The sequence below is a fragment of the Centruroides vittatus genome, unplaced genomic scaffold (assembly GCF_030686945.1).
Source record: "Centruroides vittatus isolate TY-2023 unplaced genomic scaffold, ASM3068694v2 contig_120, whole genome shotgun sequence".
Taxonomy (NCBI): Eukaryota; Metazoa; Arthropoda; class Arachnida; order Scorpiones; family Buthidae; genus Centruroides; species Centruroides vittatus.
In genome coordinates, this window is record NW_027120768.1 from 493,879 (window position 1) to 512,374 (window position 18,496).

The following is an 18,496-nucleotide window of genomic DNA, read 5'->3' on the forward strand; positions in this document are numbered from 1 at the left end:
TTTATCTGAATGAATGGTATTCTTTATATTTATATACATATTCCACAGGAATATACAAAAACAATTTTCTCAGGATGTCATACAATATACAGGGTTTTTTTTCTCCTGAGGGAATTCACACAATTTTTCTATATATATAATTTTTTTTTTTTCCATTTCTGCATTGTGCCCCTAAGTTGTCTTCTAGTGCTATGATGCATTCAAACTGGAGTAATTTCCTTTGCGAGTAGACTATATATGCAGCACCATCCTATAAATAACGGAATTTGTATTTTCTACAAGGCTGGTTTTTGTAGAATATGCGACAGGTTTTTTTCTACTCCCAAAAAAATAAATTACTCGACAAACTTTTCTTGGGGGGGAACTTTGGCACTGCAGACTAGTACGAAGTGCCCTGTCACGGATCCGTCTTTCTCGGACGTAACACAAAATCTATGGGAGCGGGATGGTGATGTGGATTTGGTACGGTTGTATAAATCGATCTAGACATCAATAAAAATATGCTTGACATTGAAAACTCTTATAGTAGACAATGAAAAACTTAGTGTGCTTTTTTTTGTTTTTTAGAAAAATCCAACTTGAGCACGTCTTACTAAATATTCCTGTTTCGAAAAACGAACTAACTGGGAATTAAAATTAGAAAATTAATTTATCGTCAATTATGGAATGTTCGACAGATAAACGTCTTTGTTATTTTAAACACGCACAATACAAAAATCACAAAATAAGGCAGATTAAAATTGCCACATTTTGTAAAATTTTTTTCATCATTCATGAATAATTCTTAATTACAAGTAAATATTTACCTACTATGAGCATATTTAGGAAAACTTATGGTATTAACCAATGATTTGTTTTCTTATTCAAAATAAATTATGTGCTTGCTTGGAAAGCTGTTTGAATGATAAAAATTCACTTACAATATTATATGGGCTGGTGTTATAGAGCTTAGCAGCTGGAGAAAAACTGCACTATCAAAATGGATGTCCGTTAAATGGCATAAAAGTTGATGCATTCAAATTACCATTTTTTCAAAAATGCAAAATTAAAAATGTCTACTTTGCAATGAAGCAAAAATGAATAAGAGAACATGAAAAATTATTTGAATCAGAATACTTTGCTAAAAATTAAAAATTTGTTAGATATGGATAGATTTTAGTGTATGAACCAGTTTCTCGAAGCATTTTCAATTTCGAAATACCTAGAAAATAAAGACAAATTAAATTTTTTTCTAGCAGCATAAAATAATATTTAAATACATTATAATTTAACATATTGTACCTTTCCATCAACCATATGAACGACTTTAAATAACTGAACTAGTAGACTTGCACCAATTTCTTTCTTCTTGTATCCTCTCAAAGCAGTCAAACATAAATACATACTGGAGAAAAGGAAACAATATTCTTTTAATTATTCTTAATTATTAAATAATATACAGGATTTTTATAAATTCTAAAAAAAAATTACTAGCATCATTAAAAAAATGAATTGTTTGCATTTAAAATTGAAGATGGAATTCAGACTTCAGCAGAATCCACTTGTAATCACTTTGGGATTCACTTATACTGACAATGATGCTGTTTAAATTATGTAGAGCAGTGATTCTCAAACTATTTCGAGCCACCACCCCTTGTTTCTATAAATTTATACCCAGCATGCCCCAACCATGCCCCAACACCCCCTAACCAATTTTCCCTTGTGTGAGAAAGGCTTGGCAATATTCTTATAAAAACTTTTCTATGAACCTCACTTTTGTGTCCTTACTGTACATTGTTCTCCACATCTGGAAACCATTAAATGCAATATTTTATCTTACCCGTTTTAACAGAAGTAAGGGAATGGTTGTCAGTGACCATAACTGTCATCTGTGGTCGCCCATCCAGCACCCCGCTGCCACCCACTTGCTTCATTTTACCCCCCCTAGATTTACTCATTGTCCACAGGGTGGTGGTAGTGCCCACTTTGGGAACCACTGATATAGAGGAAGTAAAGATGACAATTAGTGGATGCTCTGTTTTAACACTGACATTAAAAATGTGTGTTAACAAATAAAAAATGTATAACTTGAAAATTTATTAGTAATAATTCATCCAGTGTTTGCTATCTTTAGAATAAATTTTATTTATATTTCAAAATTATAAACCTTTACTTAATCATCATTAGATAAAATAATTATGAATGCAAGGCAATAAATAAAAATCTTAAAGATATGTATTTAACAATAATTTTGCATTTACTTCTGAAACTCAGTAATGCAAATAATGTATAAATTGTTTGGAATGCAGTAATACCTCGGTTTTCGTTGACTTCAGTTATTGTTGGTTTTGGTTTTCGTCTGTGTGCTCAAGTGACCTCACTGCTAATTTTGCGAAAACAAAGGGTGACTCAGGTGTTTTCCAGCACAATGTGGTGTTATTTCTCGTTGTGTGAACATTACCCCAGGATGGCCCACCATTAGCCAATGGTTCTGTTCCCTGAACACTGGGAGTTCAGTTGTGGGTTCGCACTTCGCCAGGGCGGGCTGGCCAAGTGAAGTTTTTCAGGTTTTCTCTCCACATCTAACACCTGAATAAGGGCCAGTATGAATACAACTACTATTACATGACAATTACGTCACACTACCACGAGGTGATATAGGCTAGAAGCTCGTATCCAACTAGCTTCTACAAGAGAAGACATTACCCCGCGTGTCTAGCTGAACAATTCCATTGCTTTCATCTTAATGCTAATTATCTTATATTTAATCTTAATGCTTTTATCTTTATGCTAATTAGTCTTTTATGTTAATTTCTTATTGCTTTTAATATTTAACACTATATTAAGTCTCTATAAAATGTGTTTTTGGTAAGTATTTTGGAGAGTCTACGATGAATTAATTGGATTTACATTAATTCATATGGAAATAATTGCCTCGGTTTTTGTCAGTTTCGGATTTCGTCAATTGTTTTTGGATGGATTATCAATGAAAACCAAGATATCACTGTATTTATTCAAGCACTACATATCATTTATTTGAAATTTTTCATTAAATAATATTGTATTTTATTTAATAAATATTGTGTTTTAATAGAACATCATCATTTTCAGCCAAATTAACTGGCTTTCTTTAGTTAATGAACTGGGAAATAGAAAGTTTGAATGTAAAAGAATAAAAACTCAAGCATTAAATTGAATATAAAAAATTTAAAACAAAAGTAATATATAAAAATGTGTTTTTGTTTATAATCCTATAAAATAATTCTCAATCAGAAAAAATTTAAATCTTATATATAAAATTCTCGTGTCACAATGTTAGTTACCTTACTCCTCCGAAACGGCTTTACCGAATTTTACCAAATTTTATATGCATATTCAGTAGGTCTGAGAATCGGCTACTATCTATTTTTCATACCCCTACACCATTTCCCCTCTTTCAAAAATATATTTATATATGGATTAAGGCTTTTATGTCCAACAGATGGCGCTAACTTCCGACGACCTAAGTTTGCTTTTCTGTGAGGCATTATGCTTTTCTGTGAGAATGGACTGAAGCAGATCATTTTCTATCTATCTATATAAATAAAATATAACATTCGTTTGTTCCTACCGATTCCTTTGAAATTTTGACACAACTTTGCATTCGAATACGCACATGTTTTTATATAATATACATGTCGAAATTCCCCCCAGTGGGGGGAGATGGACGGGATTAAGGCTTACCGTGAAGAACTCGGCTTCTATTATACTATTTTACATGCGGTTTTTTGCGTTTTTAATTGCGTTTTAATAGGTTACGTCAACAGAATATACACTAAAAAGGGATTTTTCGATATTCCCCAGTGGGAAAAGTGACGGCATTAAGGCTTACTGTGAAGAACTCGGCTTTTATTATACTATTTTAGATGCGTTTTTGATTGCGTTTTAATAGGGTACGTCAAGAGAATGTACACTAAGAAGGGATTTTTTGAAATTCCCCCCACGGGGGAAGTGTTATACATTTATAATAGATACATTTTGAGCCACAACAACGCGTGGCCGGGTCAGCTAGTGAATCTATAAAAATATTACATCAAAACAAACTGTTTATGTAATCACATTTTTTGCAATAGCAGATGTACAAGTTTGTTTGTCTAATAAAGTGTAATATAATTTTTCATACTTCAACTTTTTCCCTTGACAAATAGGAAGATTCATTCACACCCTACTATAATCATTCTGTACTATGAAAAATAACATTTTTATTCATTTTATAATTTCTGTTTTCATTTTAAAATCCTCTCTTTACTGTTAATTTTATTATTTGTTTACATAATTACATATTTTATATTAAATTATTGATATTTGTTTCTGAACTTTATTAATATTAAGAAGGTTCTATTATTTGAATATGATTTGATTTAATAATTGTATAATAATTCTTTAATGAAAAATTTTAATTCATTAAAAAAGTAAGTGCATCTGAAGTTAAAACTTGTTAAATAAGTTAAAATGCAAGAATAATAATGTAAAAAAGTGATTAAAGGCATTCAAAATAATTGAAAGTACAATTACTAGAAAGATTTATAAATTAACAATGTTTAAATATTTAATACATTTAAACATAATATACATTATATTTAATAACAACATTATAAACATTTTTACATTAATTTCAGATTTTTCAATTTGTAATTCTATAAAAAGAATAATCTAAGAAACAAAAGTTGTGGCTATTTGTTTTTTCTATATTATGTCATTGTAAGCAGAAAAATTTCATAACTGATAAGTGATGTAAGTAGGCGTGCTTTGTAGTAAAATTCCATAATTGCCGAAAATTAACTATTAAGAATCAAAATTTAATGTTAATTAATGGAATTGGGAGGGAAGGTGTTTTTTTAATTACTCATTTTTGTTAATATATGATAATAGAAATTATAGTAAAAAATCTGAAATCTTAAACATCTAAGTGCATGTAAAATACATTATTAACTTCATTAATTCTGTGTAGACCATAAATTTTTTTGTTAATGAAAATACTTACGTATGGTGTGTGAATTTTCACCCAGCGTGGCTTCTTTTCTGGACGACAATATTGGAAGGTAAAGGACATGCCTTCATCATCTAATTCCCATTCTTTTATGCTATCCCAAGCAAATTCAATCACTTGTGACTGAAAAATAGTTTAAATTATAGAAGAATTCATAAAAATTTACTAATAAACGATATTATTTAAGAATTACCTCCATTGTACCATCATCTTTACATGCCTGAAGTTTAAAATTAGTTAATCCTACAGTTGCAACTACATGACCTTCTTTTCTTGCATCACATGCACAATGAGGAAATGATATTTCACCATAGCCTTCTAATAGCCTAACTAAACTAAGATACTACAGAAATTCTTTTATTTAACATTAGTTTTCTTTAAAAAATTTTATAACAAAATTGAAAATTAATTTATTACCTCAGATTTCCTTGAGGAATCCTGAAGAGCTTTAAGTTCATACAATTTACTACCAGGTTTAACTTGGCCTTTGTTAACATCGTCAATTGCCTAAATTAATTAAAAATGACATATAAAATAATGCAAAGGTTAATTTCAATTAATTATGATAATTCCCCTGACCTGCCAGAAGAAAAAAGTTGCAGCCATATTATCTTCACTAAGTTCGATTTCACGTTCTAGAGTAAACAACCATTTACGAATCAATAGACAAGTAGATGTAGCTGTACTATAATTCTGGATATATAAATTATGTGGAAACTCATTTGGCTGAAGTTTTCTTTCTGTTAAAAAATGAGAATTGTTTCAAATTAAAATACTTCTACATTCATTAAAAAGAAAACATCTGACTGGAAAATAATTTAATACCAAATCCATATTCTACAATTTCAAACAGAGCAAAATACTGTAAGATATCTTTGGACATTCCTATTTTTTCAACTACAGCCTAATAATAAAAAAAAAAAGTTTTTAAATTAATTTGTTCAAAAAATAAAATCGAGAACGTAAGAAATTAAATAGTTTCTTACTTGATATACTTCTTCTGTTGAGCTATTTTTACGAACATTAACGACAACAGTCGTTCTGTCAGGCAGAAGTACTTTTAAATCAACAGCAGCAGAGCTACCGCCCTATTATAATGTTAAAACTGTAGTTAGAAATACTGAATTATATAATGCATAGTATACTGACATGTCATCAGTAGAATTGTATTAAAAGAGTGAATTTAAAATCAGAATAAAATATAGGATGAATGCATTTCAATCATTCTTTATGGATGCAATTTAAATGGAAATTTGAGTATTATATACACACATTCACACAATTTTATTTTATAACAGGTATTTTGTATTGAGCTTTAGTGTACATTAATGCATGTATCAGAATGTCACCAATAATTATTATATTTCCAGAAAAAACTGATGAGAAATTAAAATATATTTTAAAATAGTTTCATAAAAATCTCCATTCCTACATTTCCAACAGAAAATTTATTTAAAAATTTAAATTAAACACATTTACAAATTTTTAACTATCAAATTGTTATATTTATATCTAACTCAATCCAATTCAATTGTTCCAAACAACATTTTTAGCTTTTCTTTTGTTAATTTGAAAATGTTCAATTATCTGTATTTATTTACAAAAATAATATTTGTTCGTTTTTGTTTTAAGACACATGCATCCTCTCATGTTCTTATGAATAAAATGTATCTAACACAATGAAGACAATGACAATTAAAGAATTCATGTAATATTAAAAAATAGTTCTGTTTAAAAATATTTTATTATTAATATGAAAATTATATCTTACTGTTACAAAAACAAGAAAAATATTTAATAAATCATTTAAAAATTCTTACATTTTCATCATCTAAATCCGTAAGAAATTCTTGCATGATATCATTTTCAGCTATAACTCTAACAGCACAAACTAATAGAAAAAATAAAAAATAAAAAATAAAAAAATAAAAATTTATTATTATAGATCTCAAATCAAAATTGTTTGATGTTAAGTGACATTAAACTTATTATAATGCTTGTTATACATATAAGCCAATCAAAATTTAATAATTAAATTGTTTAAAAATTTTAATGTTTTCAAAGTATTTTGTATCATAAATAACAAAATAAAATTTAAGATATTATTTATAGCAGAATTGAAAAGAATACAGGATGTGCACACAACGTAGTTTATGTTATATTTACTGGACATTATAATTATAAACACACAATGTTAGATGGTATTTATGCATCCAAGCCAAATGCATTGAAAAATGTAACAAATGTGGAAGCCATTGAAGCTCTCACCTTGTTTTCTCCTGGAGATATAAAAGATTATGTCATTGCATTAACAATTAAATAATTAACAGATGATAACTAAAAGCAAGATGCAAGCACATGTACCAAAACCAATATGGTCTACAAACACAAAAAATGTTTTTATGTTAAGTGTGCATAATTATGGCAATGTATTGACATCAATAAAGAATCAAATAAAATTAGTTCTACAATTCTATAAAATAAACATCTCATGTAAAATTTTTCTTATGCTTATACTGGTTCATTACACAAAGTTATAATGGATGTTTTTAAGATGTAAAATACATCATGTGCAAACTATATCATCAATAGAAAAATTTAATATAATTTTATACAAATGAAACAAAATTACATTAAATCATTTTATAATAAATTTATTTATTTTCTTTCTAAATTCATAATTTTCTTATAAATTTACACACTGAAATAGGTTCAAGCTAATGAAATTAATAAATTGAAAGACAAGACAATATATAGACAAAACAATAAGCAAATAATCTATATTCCTTGCATGTAAATCAATGTTCCATCTAGATCTTTAGAACTATTATAAATTTTATTGAGTAAACTAATATAATTCTGTTAACAAAGAAGTAACACAATTTGTAACTTTTTAAAAATATCAAAATAATTTATTAAGAATATCAAGACAGTATTTATACTTGCCAACTAATGTTTTTTTGTGGATGAGGAAAAAATATTTTCACAACTGTTTAAGTCATACAATACAAACTGATGCATTTATTATAACTTTAAATGTATTAGTACATTAAATGTAAAAAATCATAATTCTTTCAAATATCTTTGTAATCACAATTTTCAATTTACAGCTATCAGTTAAATTTAATTATAGAAATTATCAGTAAAAGGATAAATAAGGATAGTGTATCAGAATATAAACTGATAAACAAAATAGTACTTTTCTGTATATACCAGAGGTGGGCAAGCAAGAGTTCAGTGGGAGCTGAAATGTAGGTTTTGTAAAATGCATGGGGAGCTGCAAGTTCTGTACTGTCGTGGCGGATAGTATGGTAAGGCAGGGAAGGATAGGGTGTCCTCCATCCGGATCGAGAATTTGTTTTCAAAGAATAGATTTGAAATGTCAATTTAATTTATTGCACCAACTTGGAAATAAATTACTAAATATTACATATATATATGTACGTATTTTCACAAAATTGTGGAAATAAAATTGTAAAAATAATAACAAAAAGCAGAAATTAACACTTTCGGCAAGAGCTGCATTTAACTCAAAAAGAGCCGCATTTGCCCAAGTACTATTATATTGCATATACTATTCTGTATATATAATGTAATAAACAATTAAAATATTAGTTATATTAAATCTTTTGTTATTGATATTTAAGTTATATTAGTAGGTATAAATTTCATTGCAATTTCCATTATATGCATCTAAAATTAATTTTATATACTAATAATATTCTTATAGCATTATAATCATAATAAATTACAAATTTCAATCATTTATTTAAAAAAATGTTTTAAACCAAAATTATAATTATATTTCAATTCGGCTCATTCACAAGCTCAATTAGAAATGTGCACCATGATTTGAAACTAACAGCAGTTTATTTCAAAAATAGGAATATTCATGATGAGAGAGACTTCATTGAAATCACTTTTATGGCTTTTCAAAAATTGAAAAATTTCTGTCCCTTATTTTAATTTTATATTAATGTATGCTATATGAGGGAATAACAGTTAATTTTAGTGAAATAATCTGAAAATCAAAACAAACTAATCAAATGTTTATAAAACAAGGTTAGCATTATTTTATAACTTAAGTGTTTTCAAGTTATAAATGTTAATAATTCACATTGTTTACAATATGTAAAACTGAAAATTGTAAAAAGAATGCTGATGTCAAATACCCCTAAAGCATTATTTATGTTTATTCAAAACTTATTCCAGATATCAAATTTCTTTTTATCTAATAATGAATGCTTCTGAAAGTTTGTTTTTAGTTGAAAAGTTAACTCTAATATTAAAATAAAAGTTGGCAATTGAAAAATTTCAAATATAATCATGATTTGTGGAGGGGAGAAAAATCAACAAACATCTTCCCAGCCATATATATTTTGGATTTCTAGAAATGGCTCTACCAATTATTAATAAATAATATATCAAAGCTTATAGATAAACAAAACGTGAACAAACACAAGAAAAATATTTTATTGACAAATATGAAGAATTACAACTGAAAATAAAATATTTTCATATCCAACATATAACTATTTATGTTTGATACTTGAAATGTTATACTAAAAAACATATTTATGTGAATTAAGTGATTCATTTTGATATTATTTTTGAAGTGTAAATATGAAGTTTATAAGAAGAATACAAAATTTGAGACAAATTTTATATTATTCATGAACTTAAATTTTTATTAAAAATTAAACAAATGAATGCCTAATTAATTTGGAACAAAAATATGTTAAACATTTTAAAATTTATTTATTAATGAAGATCTTAAAAAGCTGAAGACATTTGTATTGTATATAAGTATTCTTTCATAAATTGTAAAAAGCCATACAAAATTTATAATGGTAAAATTAATATTATGGAAAATAATATCAACATGTGTAAAATGTTCATGTTTGTTTTATGTATATTCATTCAATATGTTTATATATAATTATAATTACAATACATTTAAAAAATATATAATATAGTTAAAGTTATTTGTTGTAATGAAATTAATAATTTGTAAACAGATAAAATAATAAATGCACACCTTTCTCTAAATATTGTTCAAGACCCCTTCTTCTAGCATCTAGCTGCTGATCTGATAAAGAAAATGGCCATTTCCCAGGGAGTTTAGGAAAGTTAAAATCTGGAAATTCTTTTTTGAGATTGACGTGGAGTGTAGAAAACTCTCGATATCGCCTCGAGCACAAATGTCTTCCAGCCATATAAATATTATACACCTGGTAATATAAAAATAGCAGCATAATTAAAGTATTTACTAAAACCATAATTTTGAGAAAATAAATAAATAAAAACTTACAACAAATTTCTCCCCATTTTTTTCCATCCAATTATAATCAGGGATAGAAATAGGTAAAGAACGTTTCTCACTATAATCGATATAGGAATAGCCCGAAGAGTCATCACTGGGCTCTAACCTCTCTGCTTCCTGTGTCCAATTAACCATAATCAGTACTTCCTGACTAACGTCAATTATTTTATTTCTCGTGTTATTCATTCAAGCAACAATAGTTTAAAAAACACGCAAAAACTTAAAATAATGCATTTGATAGAGAATGTTGTTCATGGCAGACAAGATATTATTACTTTTAAAAAAGTTTTTAATCTATCAAAGTACAAAAGTTCAACAACATACCTGAGCAGTCACTGATATTACAGTTAATGTCAATCTATCACCTCCTGATTTGATTAAATCAACTACTTGTTTATGAGTAGCTCCTTCCACATTATTTCCATTACTATTGAGAAATAATTATGTATGTATTATAGCTTCATTTCCATTATTATAATCACTAAAAATATAATTTATATACTACACATATTTAGCTAAATCAACTTACTAGAGGAAAATATATAACATAATTAATGCACGTTGAATAATGGTTAATGTTTTCGGCCCGGTTAACCGAGCCGAAAACATTAACCATTATTCAACATGTATTAATTAAGCTAAGTAACCACAGTAACTAGATCAACTAGATTAAGGGCTATTTTAAGGCTAATTTTAATAATTAAATACACAGTAGTTTGAATTTTAAGAGATGTAGGCAGCCTAACTGGCTATCACCTCTTAAAATTAGCCAGATAATCTGGAAGGTCATTTGGCTGTGGTTAGATCAGCTGTGAAAATATATAAGGACAAGTTACTTGTAATTAATGAATCTATTTTATAAATTATATGATTTAACAACATATACTTTAGTTTGGAGTTAGTTATTAATGTAATTAGTTATTAATTAATCTTCTACTAAAGTATGCTGTTATAAGATTCAGAAATCTTCATTTGTAAAATCTTAGAAATTTACTATAACAAAATTTACCAATGTTTTGATTAGTATCATTCGACCGAATAGTTAGTAGGGGGGGGGGAAACAGTAAAAATTAAAATTTTTTGATAGCTATAAAATGATATCTAAAATATATATTTAAAAGCAAGAGATGGTAAGTAATGAATACAATAAGGATGTTCCTTATAAATATTTAAGTAGCCTAAATTCATTAAAGATTAATGTAAGTACTTAAAGTAAAATTTAAATTTATTCTAGAATAAATGGCATCAAATCGTTTCAGATTTTTCATATCAAATTTCATTATTTGTATTTTTCAAAATAACAATATCAGGTAACACTGCCATAACAGCATGTTGTAAGTATTGGGAAAACAACAAAACAAACAAGTCTTGTATAAAATTACTTAACGTCAATTAAAAATGGTTATCGCAGTGGAAAGAATTTGATTTCATCCACAAATATTTTTATTTCTAATGAATTTAGTAAAGAATAAAATGTTTATATTTAAACCTAATTAAATTTTAATATTAAATTGTTAAATTTAAAAATTTTTTAAAAATTTAGTCTTTTGCGTCGGCTAATAAATATGCAACTGTTAGTCGTATGAACGTAATGTTACTACTAAACATTCAGAAATCCGAGACAGACATGTACGAAAATCAATGAAAATGCCCCACCCAGTTTACAGATTTTTTTTTTTTTTTGCAATGAGGAATCTATAAAATTGTTTATAACTAAAATGCTAACAGGAATAATTAGTTATGGAAAGAATGAAAATCTTCAGCTTTTGAGCGATTATTTATTTATATATTTTTTTATATAATCTCATTAAATAAAAATATATTAAATTAAATATTTTTTAATTGAACAGGACAATTCTTTACAAATATAACTAAGAGTAAGACAAGATTTCTGTTACACTCACACGTCGGACAATATTATAAACATTGTCCTTTCCCCCCCCCAAAGAAATTCACAAAATTATATTGTTCACGAAACAATGTAATATGGATCAGTAAATTATTGTTGTAAATTTATCTATTTATAAAATGAATTAATTTTATAACTAGTTTATTGGTTTTTCTGCCACTTCCCAATGTGCTATTTTCACTGATGTATGTCCATACCTCCTTTAGGTCATCAACCCACTTTTAACTTAATGAAGCATACCCAGTTTTCTCCTTGCTACCTTACATTTTGAAATGACCTACATGAACAAAAATGATTATCGAGTTAGATACACAATATCCGACGAATATTAATTGTGGGATGATTTCGACTTGTTGCATCTAAGTTAATCAATTATCAAAATGAAAAATCAATCAATGAAGGATATGAAATGATTCAATTTAATTTTGTTATCTGAAAGTCGATTCATTAGCTAACAACAGTTTTTCCTAATTAATTTTTGTATATTTACTCTTTGTACTTATCATTTTTCTTTTACTTATTATTTTAAATTAATGCACTTTTCTTTTTAATTCATTATTTTTGTTTCAATGCTTCAGACAGACATTAATTTATTCTGGATAATGTTAAATGCTAGGAACTTTAAATTTTTTTTTCTAAATTAATTAATCTTGATTTTATTCATTTGATAAATCTGTTTTAATAATAAAATCCAGAAATTAATCATAGACAATAAAAAAATTTTTCTTCTAGTTTGTGAAATTATTAATTTTAGGATGAAATTTAAACAAAAAATTTACTGTTTTTGTATTTTAACAAAGCATCTGTGCACAAATTTCATTCAAAACTTTCAATGTAGGGCACTAATTCCACAATTAAATTTTAAAAATAAGATGATTTCTTTGTGTGATCAATTATCATACAACTGTAAACAAAATACAAAAGAAATGATATAAAAACTATAAAATAGAACAGAAATTCTATATTTAAAAGCATTTAGTGTAGTTTTAAGTTTTTAAGTATCTAATAAATTTTTTGATAAATGTTCTATGTATGCAAAATCTATTTTTATATATCTTTTATGCTTGTTCTTTTATTGTGTGCATCATAAATTTCAAATATTTGCTGCTTTGTACAACTTTGTACAACTGTAAGGAGAAAAATCTTTTGATTAGAAAAACATTCTTGCTCATATACTTTTAAAATTTTACTGTTAAAAACAATGAAACTGAATAAACTTAATGCATAAACAGAGAAAAGATGTCTGAAGACGACTCCATGCATCTGGTATTTGCCGAATGCTGAGCAAACATTTGGCTAATACAGAGTAGTGTGGATGACTATTCAGTATTTGCTGTTTCCACTCCTTGTTGGTATATTGTGCCGAATCTTAAACAATTCCCACAATGAACCAATGTTCAGCAAATAATCATGTGTTTGTGTATGTGCTTATCACGTGGAAACACTTTATAATGTACAGAAAAATTTTGCCAAATTCAGTAATTAATGCTAAAAACGAAATCAAATTACTTGTAACAAATATGTAAATTAATTTTTTTTTAGTTCTATTCACTTAAAGCATTTTTAAAGCTTTGATATTATTAATAAAAAACTTTCCTACTTACAGAATATAATTTGATTAAAGAAACTAATTTTACAAAGTACTTCATAAAAAAAATGTTTTTGTTTTTTTTTTCAAGTATTTTTATTTTAAATTTCATTGAAAATGAAATTAAGAAATCTTGGGAAAAAAATTATTTCATAATGGCATTACACTTAAAATTTTTTAAATGCAAATGAGTACATTGGCAGTTTTTTCTCATTCGCTGCTAACCGAATGAAGATATTTTCCAATTCGAACCGTTCCATGCGCTGTTCGCTTCTAGTCCTCCCGTAACGCGTGGGACGGTTCGAATCGGAAAATATCTTCATTCGGTTAGCAGCGAATAAAAGAATTAGTTATCATGAGTGAGGGATCCCGTAAAAAAAAAAAGAAGTTTTTTCTCAGCCAAATTATATTTTTAAGGACAAATTTTAACATTATATATCATTAAATTCAGATAATTTAATGTTGTTATACTACAAAATATGCATATATATATATATATATATATATGTATATTCTTATTCTTTTACCAATTTATTAATGACATAAAAAAAAATGTATACACAGAAGCAAAGAATTTAAAAGGTAGAAATACATCATAAGAAGAAAATGCAGCTATTTAAGGAAAACAAAGTTTGTTTAATGGAAAAATGTTTTTGGACATTTATATGCACCGAATCAGCTGACAGTACCATTTGAAATGAATGCAAGATACATATAAATTTCAAAATCTTTGGGAACACTGTGTGTTAATGTTATATACTGAACTGAAGTTGGTCTGAATAAAAATAAGAAAATCTCTATTAATTAAACCAAAACTACTTATGGACTAGTGTTAGAAATACCGTATATTCTATGCTGGACTAATTGTTTTTGGTCAATGCTGCAGACTTTTGTCAGGAAGAAGCTGTTTATAAGAAGGAATGTTTGTATTCTATAATAGAACATTCAAAGAATATCTGTTAAATTTGAAAAAACACATGTGCACCCATCACAGAGTAAATTTACATGAATTTTTTATATTTAGCAGATGTTTTTCAAACATTCCATTACAGAATATAAACATTCCTTCTCGGAAACTGCTTTTTCCTAATGAAAGTCTACAGTGTTGATCATAAATGTCACAAATATACTGTATATTCTCTACTATACTAACATTAGGATCCATAAGTGGTTCCAATTTGTTCTGTCCCGTTCTATCCTGTAAGTGTTCTCTTATTAACTTTCTTTTCTTAAAAAGCTGCATTTTCTTCTTATAATGTACAAAACAATACCAAGCTTTACAGAAATTTTTGATAGAAATATTGTTTATGTAATTATGTTCCACAAATATAAACATTCCTACAAAATAATGAGATAGAGAACTTATATCTTAATTCAATTGAACTCATTCTATATTTCAATCAGTTAATGTTCAATCCTGAGAATGACTGTTTAGTATAAATTCAAATAATTTGAAGCTTATATTTTGAACATAAAATGCAAAAAAAGTAGTATGTGGTCTATTGGTTTACAGCAGCGGTTCCCAACCTTTTTTTGACCAGGGACCACTTTGATTTCATTGTTGTTGTAAGAAAAATAAACTGTGTCAATCTAAACATAATCTTTAATCAAAACTTTTAACATAAGTAATCATTAAACTCAAGAGTAACATGCTTTAACAGTACTATTATAATAGAAAACATAACATTTTTAGTAAAAATTAAATTCAGTTTGTATTAATGTGGGAATAATAATTTAAAATGAATAAAAGTTTTAAATCTTTTGTGGACCATATTTTAGCTCTTGCAGACCACTGATTTATAGAATGCACGCATTTCAGATTCTTGAAATGAATGTGTTCCAAGAACTCTGGAGACAAGAAAAACTGTCACATGTTTCACGTTGGTGGCATCTGTAGCTGAATAGCAGTGTTGTTTAGCTATGTTTTTTATAATGTCTGTGTAAGGAAAATACATAAATTTATTTTTAACTTGAAGTGATTAAAGATGTGAAAAAGAAAGCAGGGAGAAAATGTGATATTTCTAAAGACTACAGAATTCTGTTAAACAGAAAACATGCAAAACACTAGTTTAATTTTCAAAGACTAATAATTCAAAGCTTTTTGAATTCCTCCTTGTGTTCAAATTAGAAATTCTACTGTTTATTTTAGCCAACAAAGCTGTAAAAGTTAAGACATATATTCACTCCACATTATTATAATGAAAATAATCATTAAATGTCAAATTTGAACCTTATAAGACAAATATGGTCATGTAGAATTCTTTGGATGGATCATATATTGACTAAGATTCTTCATTAATAAGTAAAAATAATTTATAATACTGCAAAATATATGAAATTATTCAATTCTTGAAACACAGCAAGCTTTGTACTCAGACTGACAAGGGTAAAGGTTGTCCCAAGTTAATAGGGTGTTTTCTCCAACATGACTATACAATACATTAATTTAATACAATCAGCACTATATGCAAGTTTGACTGAGCCAAGATTATACTGCTGAAATTATTATTATAGGAAATGGGATCAAAAAATTTCACAAGAGTACATTTTACAGCAATGTACAGTCAACTTTCTGACCATAGTAATATAATGCATGTATTGTGAAGATTTCTGAATATCAAAATCACTCATTAATTATATTTTTCTATTGTCAAAAAATTTTAAATTACTATTTCAAAAAAAAAATTGACTGCTTAACAGGTGGGTTTACTGTAATACATAAAATTTTAAACAATGAAATAAATAATAAATGGAAGGAGAGAATGTTATAAGTGAAAAAATATAAAAATGCTTGATAAAATTTAATGAGTTTTCTTCAAATAACACTTAAAAACCCAACTTAACATTTAGTCAGAAACAATATGTGTAATCAAATACAATACAAAAGATGTTACCTAATAATTTTGTATATTAACTGAAATATTTTGAGATGAAAATTTTCATTTCTACATTTACAAATAGGCTAATTACTACTTTACAATGATATAAAATAAAATTAATCAAAACCATTATGTATTACAAATGTATTTAATCTATTGTAATTCCATTCAAATTACATTTTAAATTAAGTTTCTACCATTAGTTTTCAACAATTTATCAGGAAATTGATCTTTGCACTCTTCTAATCAATAAGTAGTAGTTATTGACAATACATTGTAAGCATTATATTTTCAATGTATTGACTTTAATAATGATATTGATATGTAATCATAATAATATTCTATAGATCTAATCTTGATGTAATCATTGTCACAGATGTAGATCTTTATGCATTTCTTTAATTATTAAATGTATAGATTTCATATGCAATCAAATATTAAATAATTTTACGTAGTTGGATATTATAACTGATTTATTAAAATATTAAAGTATACAAGTCCAGTTAAGAGTTCAAACTGAATGATAAACCAAAAGTGCTAGATTTATATCAGATTACTTTTTTATTCTATGCAGTTAAATGTGTTACACAGGGTGTTACAAAAATGGTGGGTTTCTGTAGACAGTCGTATTATATAATTTATCTGGAAGTTGTATTATACTGAATAAAAAAAGTTCGTGTACAGTCTAAAATGCATCCAAAAAGGTAATTAGTATATGCCTGAAAAAGTTAAAGTCTGATTTGTTATTTAAATTATACATTTTAATTTTCTTAATGAAAGTTAGCATATTAAAATGCTGATAGCTGAATAATTGCCTATTCATCCTTTTTGATTTGGCACAGTAAAGGATGGGAAACGGCAAATACCGTACATCAGTCACAAGTAAATCATCACACTTGGTATTGGCCAAATGTTTGCTCAGCATTTGGTGAATACCAAATGTGTGAAAGTGGCTTTAGAAATTCAATGATATGACAGGTTAAACTCAAGAATAAGTAAGTGTCAAGACAGTAAAAAAAAAAAAAAAATTGTGGAGCACTTGCGTAACAAATATATTCAATGTAATTTATAAAACTTGTTATATCAATAGAATAAAAATGTAAATTAATATTAATAATATAATTCCAGATATTTGTTATACCAGAACATTGAATAAAGTAAATGTAAGATGATCGTATTAAACATATATAAAGCTAAATAATTTGGAAATATATGGAAACTTGGCACCATAATATATTAATTAATCCAAAAACACTGCTATTTCCAGGTTACCAAAATATATATTTCACAAAACATTTTCAGCTAATCTGGACTACCCTCAGCATCAAACACAAATGAAATACAGTAGTTTTTACAAATGTAGAAAATATTTTATTTTGTTTATGTTTACAAAATTATATATCAAGTTCAAAAGGAATTAAGATCATTATATTATAGAACTGCTATAAATTTTTCATGTTGATGAATGGACTACCAGAAAGGATGGAGAGTAGATGCAAAATATTTGAATATGAAGGTATCATCACAAAAAAAAGAAAAAAAAACCCCACTATTATTATTATTACTACAACCTTTTAAAACTTTTCCAATTTCCAACAAATTTGAAATAAAATAAACCTGAATTTTTATTTCCTAAATATCAAATTATTTCTATAATTTACAATAAGGAAAGAAGCCATGCAGAATGCTGTACTAGACCAAGGTCTGTATTTTGGTCATTATCTCGTCTTCAAGAAACATTACTGTGTCACAAGCAGATTGCTGATTGTGACATAGTTACTGTCACTTG

The 18,496-nt window shown here is 26.8% G+C and overlaps 1 protein-coding gene across 1 annotated transcript in view; it reads right to left on the reverse strand.

The window, feature by feature from the left end:
* The window catches only part of Snx27 (sorting nexin 27), a 31,263-nt gene continuing 12,767 nt past the window's right edge, over positions 1-18,496 (reverse strand). Inside the window, exons 2-13 of the mRNA XM_067281461.1 lie at positions 10,656-10,758; positions 10,320-10,448; positions 10,047-10,239; positions 6,829-6,899; positions 5,995-6,096; positions 5,834-5,912; positions 5,588-5,748; positions 5,426-5,515; positions 5,202-5,351; positions 5,003-5,131; positions 1,282-1,384; positions 1-1,201 (exon numbers count right to left, since the gene is read on the reverse strand). Coding sequence (XP_067137562.1) covers positions 1,307-1,384; positions 5,003-5,131; positions 5,202-5,351; positions 5,426-5,515; positions 5,588-5,748; positions 5,834-5,912; positions 5,995-6,096; positions 6,829-6,899; positions 10,047-10,239; positions 10,320-10,448; positions 10,656-10,758 — 1,285 coding nt within the window. The 3' untranslated portion in view covers positions 1-1,201; positions 1,282-1,306. The remainder of the gene's footprint in view (positions 1,202-1,281; positions 1,385-5,002; positions 5,132-5,201; positions 5,352-5,425; positions 5,516-5,587; positions 5,749-5,833; positions 5,913-5,994; positions 6,097-6,828; positions 6,900-10,046; positions 10,240-10,319; positions 10,449-10,655; positions 10,759-18,496) is intronic.